Source organism: Myxine glutinosa, chromosome 5 (assembly GCF_964187855.1).
Source record: "Myxine glutinosa chromosome 5, kmMyxGlut1.1, whole genome shotgun sequence".
NCBI lineage: Eukaryota > Metazoa > Chordata > Myxini > Myxiniformes > Myxinidae > Myxine > Myxine glutinosa.
The window spans coordinates 153,851,906-153,875,331 of NC_136265.1; the positions used below are offsets into that span (position 1 = coordinate 153,851,906).

At 48.7% G+C, this 23,426-nt stretch overlaps 2 protein-coding genes across 2 annotated transcripts in view; one reads left to right on the plus strand and one right to left on the minus strand.

The window, feature by feature from the left end:
* Window positions 1–23,426, minus strand: part of LOC137416859 (phosphofurin acidic cluster sorting protein 2) — a 984,123-nt gene that overhangs the window by 182,770 nt on the left and 777,927 nt on the right. The window lies entirely within an intron of this gene.
* EXD2 (exonuclease 3'-5' domain containing 2) overlaps window positions 1–23,426 on the plus strand; it is a 115,549-nt gene that overhangs the window by 26,069 nt on the left and 66,054 nt on the right. The window contains 2 exon segments of the mRNA XM_078778897.1: window positions 3,521–3,647; window positions 7,791–7,901. Of these exon segments, the coding sequence (XP_078635023.1) occupies window positions 3,521–3,647; window positions 7,791–7,901 (238 nt within the window).

Consider the following 23,426-nt stretch of genomic DNA (forward strand, 5'->3'; position numbering starts at 1 on the left):
CGCGCTGTCTCCCCCCCCTCCCGCGCTGTCTCCCCCCCCTCCCGCGCTGTCTCCCCCCCTCCCGCGCTGTCTCCCCCCCTCCCGCGCTGTCTCCCCCCCTCCCGCGCTGTCTCCCCCCCTCCCGCGCTGTCTCCCCCCCTCCCGCGCTGTCTCCCCCCCTCCCGCGCTGTCTCCCCCCCTCCCGCGCTGTCTCCCCCCCCTCCCGCGCTGTCTCCCCCCCTCCCGCGCTGTCTCCCCCCCTCCCGCGCTGTCTCCCCCCCTCCCGCGCTGTCTCCCCCCTCCCGCGCTGTCTCCCCCCCTCCCGCGCTGTCTCCCCCCTCCCGCGCTGTCTCCCCCCCTCCCGCGCTGTCTCCCCCCTCCCGCGCTGTCTCCCCCCTCCCGCGCTGTCTCCCCCCTCCCGCGCTGTCTCCCCCCTCCCGCGCTGTCTCCCCCCTCCCGCGCTGTCTCCCCCCTCCCGCGCTGTCTCCCCCCCTCCGCGCTGTCTCCCCCCTCCGCGCTGTCTCCCCCCTCCCGCGCTGTCTCCCCCCTCCCGCGCTGTCTCCCCCCTCCCGCGCTGTCTCCCCCCTCCCGCGCTGTCCCCCCCTCCCGCGCCAGCCCCCCCAATATTCCTACCCCCCTCCTCTCCACAGTATCTGCACCGCCTCCCCTCCTACACTGTGTCTAACTTCTCTCTGCACCATTTCCCACCTCGCTCTCTCCCACCTCGCTCTCTCCCACCTCTCTCTCTCCCACCTCTCTCTCTCCCACCTCGCTCTCTCTCTCTCCCACCTCGCTCTCTCTCTCTCTCTCTCCCACCTCGCTCTCTCTCTCTCTCTCCCACCTCGCTCTCTCTCTCTCTCCCACCTCGCTCTCTCTCTCTCTCCCACCTCGCTCTCTCTCTCTCTCCCACCTCGCTCTCTCTCTCTCTCCCACCTCGCTCTCTCTCTCTCCCACCTCGCTCTCTCTCTCTCTCCCACCTCGCTCTCTCTCTCTCTCCCACCTCGCTCTCTCTCTCTCTCCCACCTCGCTCTCTCTCTCTCTCTCTCCCACCTCGCTCTCTCTCTCCCACCTCGCTCTCTCTCTCCCACCTCGCTCTCTCTCTCTCCCACCTCGCTCTCTCTCTCTCTCTCCCACCTCGCTCTCTCTCTCCCACCTCGCTCTCTCTCTCTCCCACCTCACTCTCTCTCTCCCACCTCGCTCTCTCTCTCCCACCTCGCTCTCTCTCTCCCACCTCGCTCTCTCTCTCTCCCACCTCGCTCTCTCTCTCCCACCTCGCTCTCTCTCCCACCTCGCTCTCTCTCCCACCTCGCTCTCTCTCCCACCTCACTCTCTCTCTCCCACCTCGCTCTCTCTCTCCCACCTCGCTCTCTCTCTCTCCCACCTCGCTCTCTCTCTCCCACCTCGCTCTCTCTCTCCCACCTCGCTCTCTCTCTCCCACCTCGCTCTCTCTCTCCCACCTCGCTCTCTATCTCCCACCTCGCTCTCTCTCTCCCACCTCGCTCTCTCTCTCCCACCTCGCTCTCTCTCTTCCACCTCGCTCTCTCTCTCCCACCTCGCTCTCTCTCTCCCACCTCGCTCTCTCTCTCCCACCTCGCTCTCTCCCTCCCACCTCGCTCTCTCCCTCCCACCTCGCTCTCTCCCTCCCACCTCGCTCTCTCTCTCCCACCTCGCTCTCTCTCTCTCTCCCACCTCGCTCTCTCTCTCTCTCCCACCTCGCTCTCTCTCTCTCTCTCCCACCTCGCTCTCTCTCTCTCCCACCTCGCTCTCTCTCTCTCTCCCACCTCGCTCTCTCTCTCTCCCACCTCGCTCTCTCTCTCTCTCCCACCTCGCTCTCTCTCTCTCCCACCTCGCTCTCTCTCTCTCCCACCTCGCTCTCTCTCTCCCACCTCGCTCTCTCTCTCTCCCACCTCGCTCTCTCTCTCCCACCTCGCTCTCTCTCTCCCACCTCGCTCTCTCTCTCTCCCACCTCGCTCTCTATCTCCCACCTCGCTCTCTCTCCCACCTCGCTCTCTCTCTCCCACCTCGCTCTCTCTCTTCCACCTCGCTCTCTCTCTCCCACCTCGCTCTCTCTCTCCCACCTCGCTCTCTCTCTCCCACCTCGCTCTCTCCCTCCCACCTCGCTCTCTCCCTCCCACCTCGCTCTCTCCCTCCCACCTCGCTCTCTCTCTCCCACCTCGCTCTCTCTCTCTCTCCCACCTCGCTCTCTCTCTCTCTCCCACCTCGCTCTCTCTCTCTCTCTCCCACCTCGCTCTCTCTCTCTCCCACCTCGCTCTCTCTCTCTCTCCCACCTCGCTCTCTCTCTCTCCCACCTCGCTCTCTCTCTCTCCCACCTCGCTCTCTCTCTCTCTCCCACCTCGCTCTCTCTCTCTCCCACCTCGCTCTCTCTCTCTCTCCCACCTCGCTCTCTCTCTCTCTCCCACCTCGCTCTCTCTCTCTCCCACCTCGCTCTCTCTCTCTCACCTCGCTCTCTCTCTCCCACCTCGCTCTCTCTCTCTCCCACCTCGCTCTCTCTCTCTCCCACCTCGCTCTCTCTCTCTCCCACCTCGCTCTCTCTCTCTCCCACCTCGCTCTCTCTCTCTCCCACCTCGCTCTCTCTCTCTCCCACCTCGCTCTCTCTCTCTCCCACCTCGCTCTCTCTCTCTCCCACCTCGCTCTCTCTCTCCCACCTCGCTCTCTCTCTCTCCCACCTCGCTCTCTCTCTCTCTCCCACCTCGCTCTCTCTCTCTCTCCCACCTCGCTCTCTCTCTCTCTCCCACCTCGCTCTCTCTCTCTCTCCCACCTCGCTCTCTCTCTCTCTCCCACCTCGCTCTCTCTCTCCCACCTCGCTCTCTCTCTCTCCCACCTCGCTCTCTCTCTCTCTCCCACCTCGCTCTCTCTCTCTCCCACCTCGCTCTCTCTCTCCCACCTCGCTCTCTCTCTCTCCCACCTCGCTCTCTCTCTCTCCCACCTCGCTCTCTCTCTCTCCCACCTCGCTCTCTCTCTCTCCCACCTCGCTCTCTCTCTCTCCCACCTCGCTCTCTCTCTCTCTCCCACCTCGCTCTCTCTCTCTCTCCCACCTCGCTCTCTCTCTCTCTCCCACCTCGCTCTCTCTCTCTCTTCCTCCTCGCTCTCTTCCTCCTCGCTCTCTTCCTCCTCGCTCTCCTCCTCCTCGCTCTCTTCCTCCTCGCTCTCTTCTTCACTCTCCTCCTCCTCCCTCTCTTCCTCCTCCCTCTCTCCCCCTTATCTCCCTTGCCATGCAGGCAGACAGGTTCAATCTCACTCCTCCCTGCATATACGTGATTGGAGCAAATTCAGAGCCAAAGTTCTGTTAAACTACAGGTTTATTTTCCGATTCGTGTTCAAAATATAACATTCAATTGAAGGTAAGTTGTTCCTCGATCATAAACAAATGTTTGTAGACGGAAGGACAAACAGACATACGTGAACCAATTGCTTAACTTCGCTTTTCACTTCATGAGCGTGGGGTAATAAAGATTTATTGGTACACTGAATGGGCTTTGTTTATGTTGTGGTAGTCATTTGCAGTTTGGTGTATTCGCAGAAGGAGACCACAAATTTGTGTGGAAGGCCTGAAATCCTTGGCACAGGAGGAACTCGGCATTGAGTTGGACAAAGATCGTGCGCTGCGATGCAGCAACTGGGAGGCTCCTGATCTCTCTCCAGAACAGGTGTGATGGCACCATGCTGGGCTGCGAATAAGAGCAACAACAGTTTGAATCGCACACCACTGGGTTTTTTGTTTTCATCGTCTGTCAATGTGACCAGTTACAAGGAAGTCATTCGCATGCAGGAGTGAATGATTAATAAAAGAAGTGAGCAGAAAGCATGTTGGATTGAAGAATTTTAATAGCGGTGTTGTTTTATGACCGTCATATAGAATCATTTGGGATCTTGAATATTCTTGAGCTTTCCTACACTTGCCACACTTGCCCTTAACATAATGGAAAATATTAACCCTCTGCCGTACTCGATGATCCTTGATTTCTGTCGAGTCGTGACAGGAGCGTCCATATGTACCGCACTTAACTTTGAGCTGGTTTTGAGTCTCGGCCTGACTATAAACGTCATGGTGCTTCACAGGCAGAGCGTTCCATCACGGTGTGGCATCCCTCAGATGGATGTTAAGACGGGAATCTTTCTCGTTGTATAAGTTGGGGGGTGTACATATCCCGCTTCCCCTCCCCCGTCTTCCATTACATTCATATAATGCTGTCTTTCTTCATTGCTTTAATTATCCTTCCCTCTGTCCTCATCCTCATCTCATGAAATCAGAGTTTGGCTTCCATTCCAGTCACTCCATCCTGGACATGCTGTCCCAACTGACCTCTCCCAACAATGTCTGGAGGCCCTGAATTACATAATGGAGATCAGGGCTGTCTCTCGGGACATACAGTGCATTCAGAAAGTATTCAGACCCCTTCACTTTTTTCACATTTTGTTATGTTGCAGCCTTATGCTGAAATCGTTTAAATTCATTTTTTCCCTCATCAATCTACACTCAATACCGCAAAATGAGAAAGAGAAAACAGGATTTTAGAAAGTTTTGCAAATTTATTAAAAAGAAAAAACTGAAATATCACATTGACATAAGTATTCAGACCCTTTGTTATGACTCTTGAAATTTAGCTCAGGTGCCTCCCATTTCTCTTGATCATCTTTGAGGTGTTTCTACACCTTGATTGGAGTCCACCTGTGGTAAATTCAACTTATTGGACATGATTTGCAAAGGCACACATGTGTCTATATAAGGTCTCACAGCTGACAATGCATATCAGAGCAAAAACCAAGCTATGAGGTCGAAGGAACTGCCTGCAGAGCTCAGAGACAGGATTGTGTCGAGGCACAGATCTGGGGAAGCCTACAAAAAAAATTTCTGCAGCATTGAAGGTTCCCAAGAGCACAGTGGCCTCCATAATTCTTAAATGGAAGAAGTTTGGAACAACCAGGACTCTTCCTCGAGCTGGCCGCCCGGCCAAACTGAGCAATCGGGGGAGAAGGGCCTTGGTAAGAGAGGTGACCAAGAACCCGATGGTCACTCTGTCTGAGCTCCAGAGACCCTGTGTGGAGATGGGAGAAACTTCCAGAAGGACAACCATCACTGCAACACTCCACCGATCTGGGCTTTATGGCAGAGTGGCCAGGCGGAAGCCTCTCCTCAGCAAAAGACACATGAAAGCCCACAGAATCTTGTTTCTCACAGTCTGCGAGTCCTTTCGGTGCTCTTTTGCAAAACCCAAGCAGGCTTTCATGTGTTTCATTCGATCGGGTTCCCCAACTTGAGTTTTGACGAGAGGGAGTGGGGTCCCCCACGGGGTACTTCGGGCTGTACCCTGCCCATATGTAGTTGTAATTGTCATGGTTCCCTTTTTGAGGCAATGTTTTATGGCCGGATGCCCTTCCTGACGCCAACCCTTTTTGTCGCCTCTTACGACACGGTGGGATACGGTGTACCTATTCTAAACCGGGGTACACACCGGTTACCTCTACTTTATTATTACTTCTGTATAATATTACACATTACCTCTACTATAATATTACACATTACCTCTACTGCAATATAAAGTTTCACGTCGATCAATAAAGCAGTTCAATAGTTATAAATTTTTTTATATTTTCGTTTAATTAATTATATCTGCTAAACCACGTCACCTATCGCAAAATCCAAAAGGTCATTTTAGTAGACTGATATGCTGAACACATCTGTGAAGTTTCCCCTCGATCGGATCAAAAATGAGGGAGGAGCTAGGTTTTAAAAGTTTATGCTTAAAAACGTCATAACTCCGAAACCATGTGACGCATGATGTCATGCTCGCTGACTTTTTTGTTCGTCATGGGTATGCGATTCTGCCTGCAAAGTTTGGCCTCGATCTGTTCATTCGTTTTGGAGAAAATTGGATTTGAGTGGTTTTTCAGGCTTTCCGCTCAAAAAAATATGGCGGCCGAACCACGTGACCTACGACGTCATTATACTTTTATTTCTGCATCAATTTATGATGCAGAATTTATCATTTTATATCAGAATTTATCATTCTAATTTATTTCAGAATTTAAATTAAATAAATTATTTAAGAGCATTCTAATTTAAGAATTTATCAGAATTTAGAATTTATCATATACTTTATCATTATCTATCTATAATTCCAGTAATCTCTGTACGTCTGTACGTTTGTACGTTTGTCTGTGACCGCTGTTTCTCGACAACCACGGGTCCGATATACTTTTAACTTGCCAGGTATATTGCTGGGGACCCGAGGATGTGCCTTTTCAAGGTTTCATATTAATCGGACAATTACTTACCGAGCTATGTCCAAAAAACGATTCAACCAATCAGAGAGCAGCGAACGATCGCGTGTGCCGAACGTGGAGGACACACTCTGCCTCGGATGGCACATTTGACAGCGTATTCATTTATTTCACGTTTGCAAACTATGTTGGCGTTAAACTATGTTTTAAAACTAATAAAACCGAATTTGCGATTCATTCGCTTTCCTGCGCGTTTGTGCACGCGATGGCGATTTCTTTACCAAACTCCGGAAGCCGTTCGCTTTGGACCAAACCATTGCATGTAAATAGAGGGGGGGGATATAATTTTAGATATAGATATAGTACGGGCAATGCCCTAGTCTATCTATAATTCCAGTAATCTCTGTCTGTACGTTTGTCTGTGACCGCTGTTTCTCGACAACCACGGGTCCGATATACTTTTAACTTGCCAGGTATATTGCTGGGGACCCGAGGATGTGCCTTTTCAAGGTTTCATATTAATCGGACAATTACTTACCGAGCTATGTCCAAAAAACGATTCAACCAATCAGAGAGCAGCGAACGATCGCGTGTGCCGAACGTGGCGGGCACACTCTGCCTCGGATGGCACATTTGAGAGCGTATTCATTTATTTCACGTTTGCAAACTATGTTGGCGTTAAACTATGTTTTACAACTAATAAAAACGAATTTGCGATTCATTCGCTTTCCTGCGCGTTTGTGCACGCGATGGCGATTTCTTTACCAAACTCCGGAAGCCGTTCGCTTTGGACCAAACCATTGCATGTAAATAGAGGGGGGGGGGGGGGGATTGTCACCACTCGCAAGCCGTTCGCTTTGGACCAAACCATTTCATGTAAATAGAGGGGGGGGATATAATTTTAGATATAGATATAGTACGGGCATGCCCTAGTACTTTTTAATTTATTTAAAATCATCAAGAAGATGCTCAATAAATTTCGTCCTGGTCGGATAAAGTTTTTTACTTGTCGAATTATGACATCATAACGGCGGCACCTATGACGTCATCATTCACATGTTATTCCGCATGGAGAGTTCTTTGCAATGAGACCTGTCAATTATTTCTGTGCAACGGTTTTTGAGATATAGAGGTGCAAAGTTTTTTGTTTTTTCCAAGATGGCGCCCATACCGCGTGACTTGTGACGTCATAATATTCACTAAAATATTCTACAGGAGGAGGCACTCCTTTGGTGAAAATTTAATGTCAATCGGACCAGCGGTTGCTGAGAAAATGAATTTTTAAAATGCTGACACGGCATACACTTTACTTTACTGAAATGCAGACACGCACGTACGTACGTACCCGAATGCTTAACCTTGATTTCGCTTCGCGAGCGCAGGGTAATAAGAGCTGTCGGCACGGAGGAATGAACTGATGCAGAAGGGAAGTTGTTTCGTAGAAATGACAGTTACCATCCTGTTTGTACTTGGTACTTTGGTTACAACTGGTTTTGGTAAAATAAAAGGTTTGCAAGAAATGTAAATGGTCAGAAATAAATGTGTGGTTTGCATTCTTTTCCTGGCAGGTGCACTATGCAGCCAAGGATGCCCAGGTCTCGGTATTGCTCTTTCTCAGTCAACTGGATTTACCTCCATTTTCCAAGGAGAACAATGAAAAGATCTGCAATGGATCACAAGTATGACGAGTCCAACTTGATAACAGACTTTGCAATACAGATCTGGTAACTTAGAAATGGGCAAATTAACTGCTTCACATCTCATGTTGCTCTAAACTGTCAGTTTCCACTCTTTTTATATATTTTTTATTTTTTGTATACAAAGTCACCACCTGTGAAAGAGTCTATCATTATTCATTTGGACATCCCATGTCTCCTCATCCTACTATATTATTATCAGTATTGTTAAACGACACTCTCTACTGTTAAGTTTTATCAACATTATCCACACGTACATGTACAACAACATTAAGGATTTTTTTCCCCCATCTCCACTACCAATACACAACTTTTTATTTATTTATTTATTTACACTATACAATCACTGCTATAAAACACCACCTTGTATTGTATATTACTAGCAGGATTACCTGAGGGGAGGCAGGGGAGGCGGGGGAGGGTAAGCATGAGAGGGATGGTTGAGGAAGGGAGTGGAAGGGGGAGTTTGACAGGTCCTTGGGGGGTGGGTGGGTGGGAAGGGGAGGAGGTAAAATCCCCCGCATGAGGCCATGGCCACATAGCCTATGTTACCCCCCCAGACAAAGTTGTATTTGTATTTGTACCCAGAGTAGAGTATATGTGTTTACAGCTGTAGTACCCAGCATTGCTCAAGCGAAAAAGAAACATTAACATATTTGAAACTAGAACAGCACTCACTAGAGAGCATACCTCCGCCTGGTTGGCCATATCACTCAATGGTGAAGTATCACTTTAAAAATTATACGAGCTGGATCCGGATCCGTATCTTCACCAAAATTGAATCAATTCTTCCTTGTCACACACACAAACTGTCCAACAAGTTTCGTCCAAATCCGTCCACAACGTTTTTGAGATATCCTGCTATGTATCGTTTTTGGCCCTATCTCCCAATGGTGAAGAATCACTTAAAAGATTCTAGTAGCCGGATCCGAAGCCTGATCTTCACCAAAATCTAATCATTTCGTCCTTGTCACATACGCTACATGTCTGTCAAATTTCGTCCGAATCCGTCCACAACCTTCTGAGATATTTTGTTCACAAACGGACAGACAGATGAAAACTCTCTCATCGGGCGACACTTGGCAAAACAGAACAAAGTAGCATGGCACTCAGTAGAGCATCCTTTTGAACTCAAAAACAATTAGTGGTTGAATTAAGTGACCTGATATGCAAATCGTCTTCAAAGTTCAGGTTAATCTGATGAAAATTGACTTTTAGAAATTTGGCCAATGTTGACCTCAAAAATAGTTTGTGGTTTAATTCAGTTAGCTGATATAAAAATCCCATTCAAATTCCAACTCAATCAGATGAAAATTGAGGATTTTAGAAATTTGAAATTGTTGTTGACCTTTGGCCTATGCTGACCTTTTGGCCGACGCTGATCTCAAAAATAGTTGGTGGTTGAATTCAGTTAGCCGATATGTAAATCCTATTCAAATTTTAAGTCGTTCGGATGAAAATTGAGGATTTTAGAAATTTGAAAAAAGTGGTTGACCTTTGGCCTATGTTGACCTTTTGGCCTATGTTGATCTCAAAAATAGTTTTTGGTTGAATTAAGTTAGCTGATATGAAAAGCCCATTCAAATTCCAACTCAATCTGATGAAAATTGAGGATTTTAGAAATTAAAAAAAAAGTGGTTGACCTTCGGCCTATGTTGACCTTTTGACATCAAAATATATAAGACTAGCAGAAGTACCCGGCATTGCCGGGCGGGGGAGGGGAGGGGAGGGGGAGGGGGAAGGGGAGGGGAGGGGAACCGGGGAGTAGAACCGGGGAGTAGAGTACCTACATAAAGAGAGTAGCGACATAGGGGGACCAGAAATTTAGGGTCACGTGATTCCAGGTGCCATTTTATTTCACACGTGATCGTGTATCAATCAACGCCGTACGCAGCTTAAAACGAATTAGTACTGAAAGTTTGGTGATCAAAAAAATCTGACAAAATGACGGGATGTTGCGCCTTTGGATGCAGCAATAAATCGGAGAATGGGTACAAGATGTATAGGTTCCCTGCAAATCCACAAAGACGGAAAGTATGGGAGAACAAAGTGAGCAGAGTGGGATGGAAACCAACTTCGTCATCGTGTTTGTGCGAGGTAAGCAGTGATGATATCGGTCCCATGTATTAATATTGGCGTATGTATCGGTTCGCACGAAAAGGGAGGATTATTTTTGTGTGTGTGTGTGTGTGTGTGTGTGTGTGTGTGTGTGTGTGTGTGTGTGTGTGTGTGTGTGTGTGTGTGTGTGTGTGTGTGTGTGTGTGTGTGTGTGTGTGTGTGTGTGTGTGTGTGTGTGTGTGTGTGTGTATATATATGTGTGTGTGTGTGTGTGTGTGTGTGTGTATATATATGTGTGTGTGTGTGTGTGTGTGTGTGTGTATATATGTGTGTGTGTGTGTGTATATATGTGTGTGTGTGTGTGTATATATGTGTGTGTGTGTGTGTGTGTGTGTATATATATATGTGTGTGTGTGCATATATATGTGTGTGTGTATGTGTGTGTGTGCGTGCATATATGTGTGTGTGTATATATATATTGTTACGGACACGACTTATTAAGATGTTATGCTGGGCCGAGCGGAATGGCCGCCGTGTTCGCACAAGTTACCCGATTACACTCGAACGTTGGCCGAGTCGCGCTACGCTAAATCAATTGAGGAAAAGGACACAACGGCTGGGTTAAAATGACACGACACCAAGGGTACAGTTCTCAAGACCTCCGGAGGAGGTTATAATATATCGGAACGTTTAGATTACAGGGATGAGAGGGACAGCATAGAAAGATAGGCACTTAATTACGGTCTTAATAGTAACCCCGACAGACGACAGATAAACGGGACAAAACTGACTCACACGGGGATTGATGGCAAGGAAGGCAGGTAGTCGATGGCTCAAGGTGCACTCTTGGCTCAGGGACAATCGACCCGGTCCGGTCCAAAGATGCGGGGAGGTCGCGACTTGTCTTTCCAAGCTGGGGGCGCATCTGACCTCACGTCCGGTAAGTGGCTGCGCATATCCGGCGGGGAGTGACACGCTCTCGGCTCGTTAGCTCCGCCCCAGATGGAATCGGCCCGCCGCTTCTCACTGGCTGCGGGGGGTTACCGGGCTCCGCCCCTGATGAGGAGCTGACAGCCAGCCCCTTCGTGGTAACCCCGTGGAGCGCATGGGCAATGGCGGCTAACCAAGCCGGAGTGAGGACGCACACTCCCCGCGCCGCGCCGCGCCCCTCTGTTGTTGTAGTTGTTGTTGTTGTTGTTGTTGTTGTTGTTGTTTCATGGGGAAGGTGGGAGGAGGTATGGGGAGGTCCTAAACTCACTACTGGTGCCATATAATCACATTCTGGTGCAACGAAGAGTCAGAATTAATGGAAACGAGTCCTTAACTGACGTAGACTAAGAATAACTAGCAAGATGTCCGAAAGTTGTCTACGTGAGATGTGGTGGACCTGGGCACGACATTTAATGGGGGAAGAAGGGGAAGGTCGGTTCTACAGAGTGTTATTTACAGGCAATGGGACTAGGGAATGGGGGATTGGGGATAGTTGGGGGGTATTGGGGAAATAGGGGAATATTTACAAGCGGATATGGAGGCCAAATCCCATATCCGCAACATTGCACCCTTCTCTACCCTCGGGGCGTCCCGACCCGATAAATTTTTACCTATTTTAGTGTGGCACTCAGATGTAGTTCCCTCTACTATTAACTCTACCCTGAGTGCGACAGTTTTACAGATATTCACAAATGAGTAAATATGTCCCCCTGCGACGTTGCACCCTTCTCCTCACAGAAACACACCCACAGGATAACCGAATCACGGAAAGAATTCGCAAACTAAACATACAGCCGGTAGGGAGCATTATTTACATAAGACTACGCTGATATTTACACTACGATCCAGGACCTGTTTTTGGAGGAACACATGCAGATGTTATGCATAGAGAGAGAGCACGCATGCCAGCATCGATACACCAACCCACGAGTGCTCTGTGGCCTTACGGCCTTTAATAATGTGCAGAGCACCCCTTCCAAGCACCAAAAGCACCACCCCAAGCACCAATCGGTGCAGTCACCATTGTTCATTAAAATAAAAACAACAACCCCTAACCCTGCAGGTGTCTCTTGCTCTTCGTGTGGTGCACTTGGCCTTCTTGCTTCCCTAGAAATAAAGAAAGGCGCCAACCGCGTCCATTTCTTTATTGTGGCCGTCAGGGGGCCAACTATTAGTGGTTCACCTGTTTGGCATAGGTGCCACGTTGACCCAGAGGTCCATCAATGGGTGGTGCTTGGCCGCAAAAGAACTGCGGTCCATGGTGGGCGGCCACAAACATTGCGGTCCATATGGTGTATCGATCCAGGCAGCAAGCAGCGAAAGTGCAGGCCCACAACTGCGGAGCCAGCCCCTCTCTCTCTCCTCTCTCTCTGCCCCAAAGCCAGATCCTCGGAGGTGGGAGACAAAAGAAGCAGACAAGTGAGTAAGGTGGTAAGGGCGCAAAAGTGCACGCAATACAAGATGATGCACACTGGGGGCACATGGGAACCAGGTGAGACAGGTACGTTCCTACCGTACGCCCCCCCCCCCCACCAGGTAACCTACATGGCCCCTCCCTTACCCCTTACTGCATCCACAAAACACAACACTACCCATAAACATCTACTTTACCAATCAACAAACGTCCCTACTGTCTTCCCCGTTCCTCCCATAAACCAAATTCGTCTTCTCTCCCTCCTAACCAATCGAATTTGCCATTTTCAACTCTCATCAAAATTTGCCATCTCCAACTCAACATCATAATTTGCTATCACCAATTCATCATCAGTCCCTCCTAGGGAGGGAGAGATGGAATCACCCCAATGTCTCATCCACGTCGTGATGCGTCTCACAAATCCACACAGCAATTCTCATTTCCTGCACACAGAACAAAGAAAACACAGGTGTGGAGTCATCATCATCACCACAGGTAAGTGGCTGCGTATGGTGCGACAGGTTCATCAATCCTAACTATTTCCTAAATGACTTTAACAACTTTACATTACCCGGGGTCTTTCTCCTGCCAAACCATTGGCCCTCTTACACTATGGGTTCAAAAAACCAATGCCCATTGACCAAACTGTGGTGCTTTTCAATTTGGGGTCTCACTCCCCCGATTCATCTCCCGGTGCCCTCGCACAATTTCTGGGCTGTGGCGTGTACCTCTCCCAGCGGGTCTACCCACCTGCACACCTCCACCACTGCAGTTGCCTCCGAGCTTACCTGCTCCTCACCCTAACCTAACTACCTGGGGAAGGCCCTCTGGCGCTCTCCCCACTCGGTGCCCTCTCTGGCACTGGGCTACCCGGGTCCGTCCTCCGGATCCTCGAGCCCCATCCACAACTACCGGCTCCCAGAGCCCACCTGCGGCCTCACCTGGCCGACATCCTCACAGTGGTGGAGTGCCCAACCAACTACACACACTAACAGGCTACACGCCCAGCCATTTCCACAACACTAATGCACCCATCCGCAACACCATTCTGCAACTGCACCACAAATGCCAATACCCAACCACAATTTACCTATACCCTCTACCTAACACTTACACTACCCGCCCCGGGTACTCGTGAAAGGGGTCCACTCTTCCCCCATCCACACCTTCGCACCATGCACACCACTCCGTACCACTTACTCCAACTCTCTCCACACACCTGCACTTGCACACCTGTGCTCTCACACCTGGTGCCACCTGCACCCTTCTCTCCCCAAGCGCATTCGCGCTGATCCACAACACTCACTACTCATACACTGCTCCACACACCTGTCCAGCTCTCACACAGCATCATCTCAGCTAACTACTCCCCTCTGAAACTTGCGCTTCCCAGTCGTCCCTTTAAACTATTGCGCTCCCTCGTCATTATCATCCATACTAATCTACCTGCGTCCCCACTACAGGTATCAGTCACTAACTAAACTTAACGTCACCTAATGTCATCTTCTAGGGCCCTATCAATATAACCTAACCCACCCGGGCTAGTTGTCACTGCCATACACCCCATAAGCTATTGCGCATTTGCCCCACCATGGGAAGGGTGGCAGGGATGCCACCCTTACCCACCGGGCCCATCGCTCACTACCAATTTTGCACATCAAATTTCAACAAATCAAAAATTTGATCAAAAATTTGCCAATCACTGCCCATCATCTGCCAATCATTACTGCCACTCCTTTGCCAATCATCAAATTTTGTTTTTCTCTAATTTTGGGGCCAAAACACTAACCTCATCACCCAGTCTACTCACTAATGCCTCTCGGTGCGCCAATTCCCGTCCAAAGCCCGGCTTCGTAAAGCCGAGCAATGAATGCGGGTTGTTCCGTGCCAGCGGCTGGATGCGTCCGGCATTCGGTGCAGGGACGGGGGCTTACCCGTGCCGAGATCCCACGCACCATCTCGGCACGGAGCCATCCAATGTCCCGCTCTCGACCTGCCGGCACGTCTCACCAAAAAGTGGTCGCCATGACGACCCTTTCTATCGGGCTGCCAGCTCCGCCTAGTGGAGCACGGACGCGGCCGTTCAAAGCGAGGCCCGGCACGCACCGAGGGCCCGATTCGGCTAAAAGTCGACCTAACCGCTGCTCCGTTTAACGTCGATGCTTCACCTGCATGCTTACACCCCGCAGCCCGTTCCTTGCTCACACATCCAGCCGTTCCCATGCTCCTCGTACCTTTCCTTACACACCCAGGTACCCTCATTCCACTCACAGCCTTGGTCACACACCTGACCACCGAACACTTTGGCACACATTCGTTGGTCGCACACCTCACCAACACACCTCTTCGCGCCTCCTCCTCGGTCACCTCCTCTGTGACAATCACAGGTGTGCTCTCATTCGCACACCCAACCACGTGCCTCACTACCAATTCCAGCGTGCATTCCCACTCACGCTCTACCATTCCAGGTGTGCTTCCTTTCTCCCCTGTCGCCACCAACTCACGCTCCGTGTCACTCGTACTTCTCTCACCTCCACTCTTGACAGCGCACTCACCCTTACTCCCGACAGCGCACTCTTTCCTCATGCACCTGTCCGTTACACACCTCTCTCGCGCACACCCTTGCGCACACTCTCCCGTCACACCCTCTGTAACACTCACCACAGGTGTGCATTCTTCCTTGCCTTTGACAGCGCACTCTTTCCCCATGCACCTGTCCGTCACACACCTTTCTCGCGCACACTCTCCCGTCACACCCTCTGTAACACTTACCACACCACGCTTCCATGTGCTCCCTCGCACACGTGCTACGACCGACTCACTCTCGCCAGCACTCTCACTCCTTGGCACGCACTTTTTCCTCACACACCCCAGAGTCGGACTTTCTCGCACACCTCCTTTTTCGCACACCAGACCTGTCGCACACTTCACCCACGGCCTCTCACGAACACCCGGGTCCATCTCGACCCCCAAGCTTCTTAAATCCCCTGGCGCATCATACGCACGACCATATTGGTCACCACTTACACCGGGTCCTCTTCCTCTTCGCTTCTCCTCCATCACCTGCGAATCCCTCATCCGGTTAATGAGCACATCATCACGATCCAAACACAGACTTTGGACCAATTCTTTTATCTCCTCTTTTATCTCTTTCTTATCCCCTCTCCGTCGCTTCTTAATTTCGCTCACCACTTCTTCCACTTTTTCTAATTTCTGCTTCACCTCCTTTATTCCCCGGTACGTCTCCTCAAGCTCGTCCTCTAAGGCTACCTTGACCGTTTCCAGGTGCGTCCTCACCTGCCGGTCCTTCGTCTCCATTACCTCTACCACCTCGTCCAACCTCGCTGTCAGTCCCTCACGTACCATCTGACATTCCCTCTTTGTCGCTATTAAGTCGTTTTTTATGTCGTTTTGTGTCGCCTTTAACCCTCCTAATACCGCAGTGTTCCTTTGAACCTGCTCCGTTAGTCCTTTTTGTCCCTCCGTCAGCTGTTCCACCTCCTGCGTCAGGTCCTCTATGCCCCCTTGCAATTTTACAGTCCCCTTTCTCACCTCCTTCTCCATGTGCTCCTTACAGTGCCTCACCTCCTCGCGCACTCCTCCGACCTCCTCACTCACACCTCTTCTGATCTCCTCTCCCATTTCTTGCATCTTCTGCCCAGATGCCACCCTCATCTGCTCCATTTCCTCCCTGTGAGCATCCAGTTTGGTTTCTACCCCCATTCTGACCCCCTCTATCTGCTGCCCCATTTGGTTAACTTCCCTTTCCGCTTGGTCCCTCATGTCCCTCAATTTGCCTTCCATCCTGTTTTCTAACCCCTCTAACCCCTTTTGCATCCCTTCCATTTGATTCTCTTGAGCGGCCATTCTGTTCTCTACCCCCATTAACCCATTTCTCACCTCTTTTATCCCGTTGTCTAACCCCTCAAAATTATTGTCTAACTTCCCAAATTTCTTGTCTAACTCCTCAAAATTATTGTCTAACTTCCCAAATTTCTTGTCTAACTCCTCAAAATTATTGTCTAACTTCCCAAATTTCTTGTCTAACACCTCAAAATTATTGTCTAACTTCCCAAATTTCTTGTCTAACTCCTCAAAATTATTGTCTAACTTCCCAAATTTCTTGTCTAACCCCTCACCGGTACCCCTCGCTTCGTCTCTCATTACCCCCATTTGGTTTCCCAACCGCTCACTATCAGCCCTCATTCCCACCATTTGGTCTCCCATTCGTTCCATAAGGGCCCTCATTTGCAGGAGGAAAAGGTTCGAATCCACCAGCGGCGCTACCACGGTCGCGGGCGTGGTCGCCGTGGCCATGTGCGAGGCGCCATTTTGCGCGCCCGCAACGTCGGGCGCAACGACGCTATTTTGTGCGTCTGCTACCCTCACTGCTTCGTTCTCCTCATGTCCCTCAATTTGGTCCTGGATCGACCCTGCCTCACTCTCCTCTACCGGACCCCAGCCGACTTGGTCTGCCATAGCGCGACTTTCAAAATTCGGGTTTTTATATTTTGTAAAACACAATCAAATTTCGCCGTTATAATTTCGAGCGCGTAAAACGCGCTCCGGATCGAATCTCACTCCTCGACACCAATTGTTACCCTAATGGTACAATTGGTGTTCCAAAATTTGGGCTAAATGAATTTAGTCCCAGGTCCGAATCCGACACTCCTGACACCAATTGTTACGGACACGACTTATTAAGATGTTATGCTGGGCCGAGCGGAATGGCCGCCGTGTTCGCACAAGTTACCCGATTACACTCGAACGTTGGCCGAGTCGCGCTACGCTAAATCAATTGAGGAAAAGGACACAACGGCTGGGTTAAAATGACACGACACCAAGGGTACAGTTCTCAAGACCTCCGGAGGAGGTTATAATATATCGGAACGTTTAGATTACAGGGATGAGAGGGACAGCATAGAAAGATAGGCACTTAATTACGGTCTTAATAGTAACCCCGACAGACGACAGATAAACGGGACAAAACTGACTCACACGGGGATTGATGGCAAGGAAGGCAGGTAGTCGATGGCTCAAGGTGCACTCTTGGCTCAGGGACAATCGACCCGGTCCGGTCCAAAGATGCGGGGAGGTCGCTCAGCGCTCGGAGGTCGCGACTTGTCTTTCCAAGCTGGGGGCGCATCTGACCTCACGTCCGGTAAGTGGCTGCGCATATCCGGCGGGGAGTGACACGCCCTCGGCTCGTTAGCTCCGCCGCAGATGGAATCGGCCCGCCGCTTCTCACTGGCTGCGGGGGGTTACCGGGCTCCGCCCCTGACGAGGAGCTGACAGCCAGCCCCTTCGTGGTAACCCCGTGGAGCGCATGGGCAATGGCGGCTAACCAAGCCGGAGTGAGGACGCACACTCCCCGCGCCGCACCCCTCTGTTGTTGTAGTTGTTGTTGTTGTTTCATGGGGAAGATGGGAGGAGGTATGGGGAGGTCCTAAACTCACTACTGGTGCCATACAATCACATTCTGGTGCAACGAAGAGTCAGAATTAATGGAAACGAGTCCTTAACTGACATAGACTAAGAATAACTAGCAAGATGTCCGAAAGTTGTCTACGTGAGATGCGGTGGACCTGGGCACGACATTTAATGGGGGAAGAAGGGGAAGGTCGGTTCTACAGAGTGTTATTTACAGGCAATGGGACTAGGGAATGGGGGATTGGGGATAGTTGGGGGGTATTGGGGAAATAGGGGAATATTTACAAGCGGATATGGAGGCCAAATCCCATATCCGCAACAATATATATGTCTGTGTGTGTGTATGTGTATATATATATGTGTGTGTGTATATGTGTGTATGTGTATATGTGTGTATTTGTATTATTTAATTATTTACCAAGAAGACAATATCTTTTTTTTTCTTCATTTTGCTTATAAAACTCAATAAGACATACTCGATATAATAGTACATTATTTCCAAAAACCCTATTTGTAATCATATTACCCTCAGTCATAAAATGATTTTGCCATGACAATATGTGATCTACCATTGCCTCGACTAAGAATTTTACTTTTCTCGAGCAAACGAACTTGGAGCACCACCTTATGGACCACTTGTTTGTGGCCGAGCACCACCATGGACCCCAATGTTTTGGGATGTCAATGTCCCAGTCGCACACACCCAGTCCCAGTCGCACACACCCAGTCCGAGTCGCGCACACCGAGTCCCAGACACCCAGTCCCAGTCGCACGCACCCAGTCCCAGTCGCACGCACCCAGTCCCAGTCGCACGCACCCAGTCCCAGTCGCACGCACCCAGACCCAGTCGCACGCACCCAGTCCCAGTCGCACGCACCCAGTCCCAGTCGCACGCACCCAGTCCCACGCACCCAGTCCCAGTCACACGCACCCAGTCCCAGTCACACGCACCCAGTCCCAGTCACACGCACCCAGTCCCAGTCACACGCACCCAGTCCCAGTCACACGCACCCAGTCCCAGTCACACACACCCAGTCCCAGTCACACGCACCCAGTCCCAGTCACACGCACCCAGTCCCAGTCACACGCACCCAGTCACACGCACCCAGTCCCAGTCACACGCACCCAGTCCCAGTCACACGCACCCAGTCCCAGTCACACGCACCCAGTCCCAGTCACACGCACCCAGTCCCAGTCACACACACACACACACACACACACACACACACACACACACACACACACACACACACACACACACACACACACACACACACACACACACACACACACACACACACACACACACACACACACACACACACACACACACACGACGAGTATTTTGTGTTAAATATGTCCCAAAGACCGTCTTTGCAATGCATCAAATCAACTGAGGAACTGTGCAACTGCAAGGCGTGCATGGACGATAAAAGACGTGCACGGACGATAGACGTGCACGGACGATAAAGGCGTGCACGGACTGGGACATGCACACACACACACAGAGAGAGAGAGGATAATGAGTTGCATAAAGGGGGGGGGGGGGGGAACGACTTTGCCATACAGCCAAGGTTTGGACCATGTAGATATTAGTTCACTGGCGGTGCGGCAAGCGCTCGCACCGCGCGCTGGCGAGTGAAACAAAATGGCGCCAATGCGGAAGTTGTCGCTACTCTCTTTATGTAGGTACTCTACCGGGGAGTAGAGTCCCTTTATACAGAGTTACGACAACTGAGAATACGCCGCCATTTTGGGGTCAATTGTGCAGAACCATTGAACCGGCACATGCACAGTGCACTATGAGCTATGCGTGTATAATGCAATGCACCAGCCACCACTGCACAAACACGGGGCGGGTTAGGGAGTACGGTGAATGTTTTTTTTTTTTTTTTTTTTATTGTATCGAGATGTAGGTCTATGAGTATTAGCTCCATTATGTTCCAGATTGCCTATAATGGGATATTAGTTTGTCTGAAAAAATGAGCGGTTGATTAGAAGTGAGAAAATGGGTGATTTCTGAATCCTCATTATCGCGATGTTGGCAATAATAATTTGGGTTACTCACGATGCTTGGAGGGAATTTGAACATACTATGTGACAAAGTAGTCTTGTAACCTAAAATAATCTTTAACCTCTACGATTAAGGGGATAGGAAAAGCGGGGGGGGGGGGGGGGGCTGGGGGGGGGGGAGCATTAAAACACACGTGTGTTTTGTCTGAAAGAAATGAATTTAATGTAAACATTATCAAACTAACAAATTTAATGAGTTTTCAGAGCCAATAAACTCATACATACACACAAACATCAACACATTAAAACACACATGCACACACACGGGATAAACACACACACACACACACACACACACACACACACACACACACACACACACACACACACACACACACACACACAGGGTCTCGGTCAATGCACACATACTGTAAATTAACCTTTTCAGCTTTCTTTTCATCAGTTAACCACATTCAGCAACAGATCCAGGTACAATCAGAATAAATGAAACGTAGTCCAGCTGTCAAAATTGCAATATGTGATGATTTTTTTTTTTAGCATTTATCTCTACCATTTTGAAGAACGATACAAATTAGAGGTCTTGTGAGGGTTGAGACCCCAATATGAATAGCAACTTCCTGCTTTTTATCTTTACAATCATTAAAACTTTCATTGCATTATGTGGAATTTTTTGAGAACTTTTGTGTTCCCCTGAAAAAAAAATATGGCAACACCAAATACAGGGTAAGTGGATATGCAACATGGGCAAGCTATTCCTTAAGATGCATGCACGAATACACAATAATGCCAAACAGAGACTTCTTTTTTTTGTCCAGCCCTGTTGAATTTACAACATAACCATTCATAACCATTCTCTAGAAATGATTCCTAATACTAGCTATTATCAAACTGTTGGCATATTGTGAACTGAACGTTCTTTTTCTAAATAGAAATATAGAAAATACACTACAATGTACTGTCAAGCAAAGTATCCAATGTTTTCAAACAAAAAAATTAACGGTTTTCACTATGATACAATGACAGCTTGTTGCGGGAATTACTTGTAGTCTCTATAATGTGAAAGTTAAATAATTCACTTTACTTTCTTGGCCAGTTTCCTCATCGCCATACTCCTGCTCCCAAGCTCTCCTCCTTTCTTCTTTCTTTCGGCTTCCTTTTTCAATTCACTTGTTTTCTTCTTGCGATAAAAATGCAGTCGTGCATTGATAAACTTATTAATCAGTTTTTCCTTGAGATTGTGACATACTGGTAGAGAAATGTCAGAACTCAATTCCTGTGCCTTTTCCATCAACATTTTCTTGACATTGTTCTTGTCCATGAGGTCATTCTCTACCTTACGAAACATAAGTTAAACTCTGGAGACCATGTCGAACACAGAATCAGATACCTTAATAAGGCTTCCTTCTTTGTATTCTTTTAGTTGGGTAAGCTTTGAGGCCTGGTGTGCTTTGTCATGTGAGTTTTTCATCACTGCCTGGATGCATGAGTCACACGTTTTTTCGTTTACCTTTACACTCTTTACACAGTATCCTGCCAAATTGTACAGGCTATCACGCTCAGCTTGGCCAAGTTCAGATACCCCTTCTTGGTCGACTGAGAAGTAGATGCTTTCTACAAGGAGAGAAGGATGGTCTACAAGGAGAGATGTCTCATGTTGCTTGGGTGGACACATTTCTTTTGTAGGCTGGTCACGCTTTTTTGGAGACTTTCGTGACTTTGTGGTCCTTCAATGGCAAAAAATGGTAGGCACTGCAGAATTCTTCAGCTTCATTTTCTGATCAGCACGTCCACATTCAAACTGATGAGGATCAAAATGTGCCTGTTTATCAAGAAAGAAGAAGAAATAGAAAGAAATATGTATTCAAGATTGTCTAGGGTTGCATCCCATTACAGGTTAATAATTCAATTTGTTAACCCGTTCTCTACGGGAACCGGGTGCTCCCTGTATTAAAGGAATACAATACATGGGACTGAACAGTAACTTGACCTACCTCGCAAAGCTTTGAAGACGAAGCCGGCTTCCAGCCCACACGGCTGACTTTATTCTCCCATATTTTACGTTTATTGGGATCTGAAGGGAATCTGTACATCTTGAAACCCTTGTCATGTCTATTTGTGCATCCAAATGCACAACAACCCGGCATTTTCAGTGAACTAAGGCTTCCGTAGGTAGTCGAATCGATTGTACTTGCATAACACGCAAACGCGAGAAGTTAAGCGAACGCGAATTTGGCCCCAAAATGGCTCCCTGAGTCACGTGACCGTATTTTTCCGCATCGTCGTGTCGTAACTCTCTGTATAAAGGGACTCTACCAGGAGAGGGGGGAGGGAGAGGAGAGGAGAGGGGAGGAGAGGGGAGGAGAGGAGAGGAGAGGAGAGGGGAGGAGAGGGGAGGAGAGGGGAGGAGAGGGGAGGAGAGGGGGAGAGGGGGAGAGGGGGAGAGGGGGAGAGGGGGAGAGGGGGAGAGGGGGAGTGGGGACGAGAGGGGACAGGATTTTAGAAATTAAAAAAAAAGTCGTTTGACCTTCGGCCTATGTTGACCTTTTGACATCAAAATATAACCACCACGAAATATAACCACCATGAAAAAATATAACCGCGTATATTTAAATATAACCGAAAAATATAACCGCGAAATAAATATATATATAACCACCACGAAAAAATATTTTTATAAAATAAAAATATTTATAATATAAACGAAAAAATAAAAATATAACCACCACGAAATATAACCACCACGAATATAAACCACCTGATTTTAGGAGGGGGGAGGATTGAGGATTTTAGAAATTAAAAAAAAAAAGTGGTTGCCCTTCGGCCTATGTTGACCTTTTGACATCAAAATATATAAGATTTTGTCGGACCACGAATTCCACCGTTTGGTTAAGTTTTGTGAAGATCAGTTTAAAATTGTGACCTGTAGGCAAGTATAAGTGAGCAGACAGACAGACAAACACACAAACAAACAAACAAACACACAAACTGGAGAGATCAACATAATTGCAAAAAAAAATAAAAAATTGTGCCAAGTAACAAACTGACAATTTTTTAGGCCTAATACACTCCCAGGCACTCACTGATGAACCTCTGAAAGTTTGACAAAGATCCATTCAGCCATCTCTGAGAAAAATGGCGACACACAGACCAACGGCTTTTATATAGTAGATTTCCATTTTACTATCTCCAGCACAAACATTGAACTTTTATTTAATTTATTTTTTTGCACTTTACCATTACCACTGTCGACATATGATACCACCTTAAATTATTTATTTATATACCTTTTCCCTTCCTACAACATTTAGTTATTGCCTCTCCTCCTCTTTAAATATTTAAACCACACTATTGCACATGAAATTTATTGGCATCAGTCATACTTCTTCTAAAAGCAAGTAAAATAGTAATACTAGTGGGGTCACCTGTGGGAATCCCACGGGCATGGAGGTGTATCGTTGCGATCGGTGCAGCCATTTTTTCGGTACCCGGGAGAATAACGTTAGGCAGGAGTCCAAACCTGAAAATGCTGGAGACCAAAGCTGAAATTAGAAAAACAATAAAGCCTATATTACTCCAGGGGG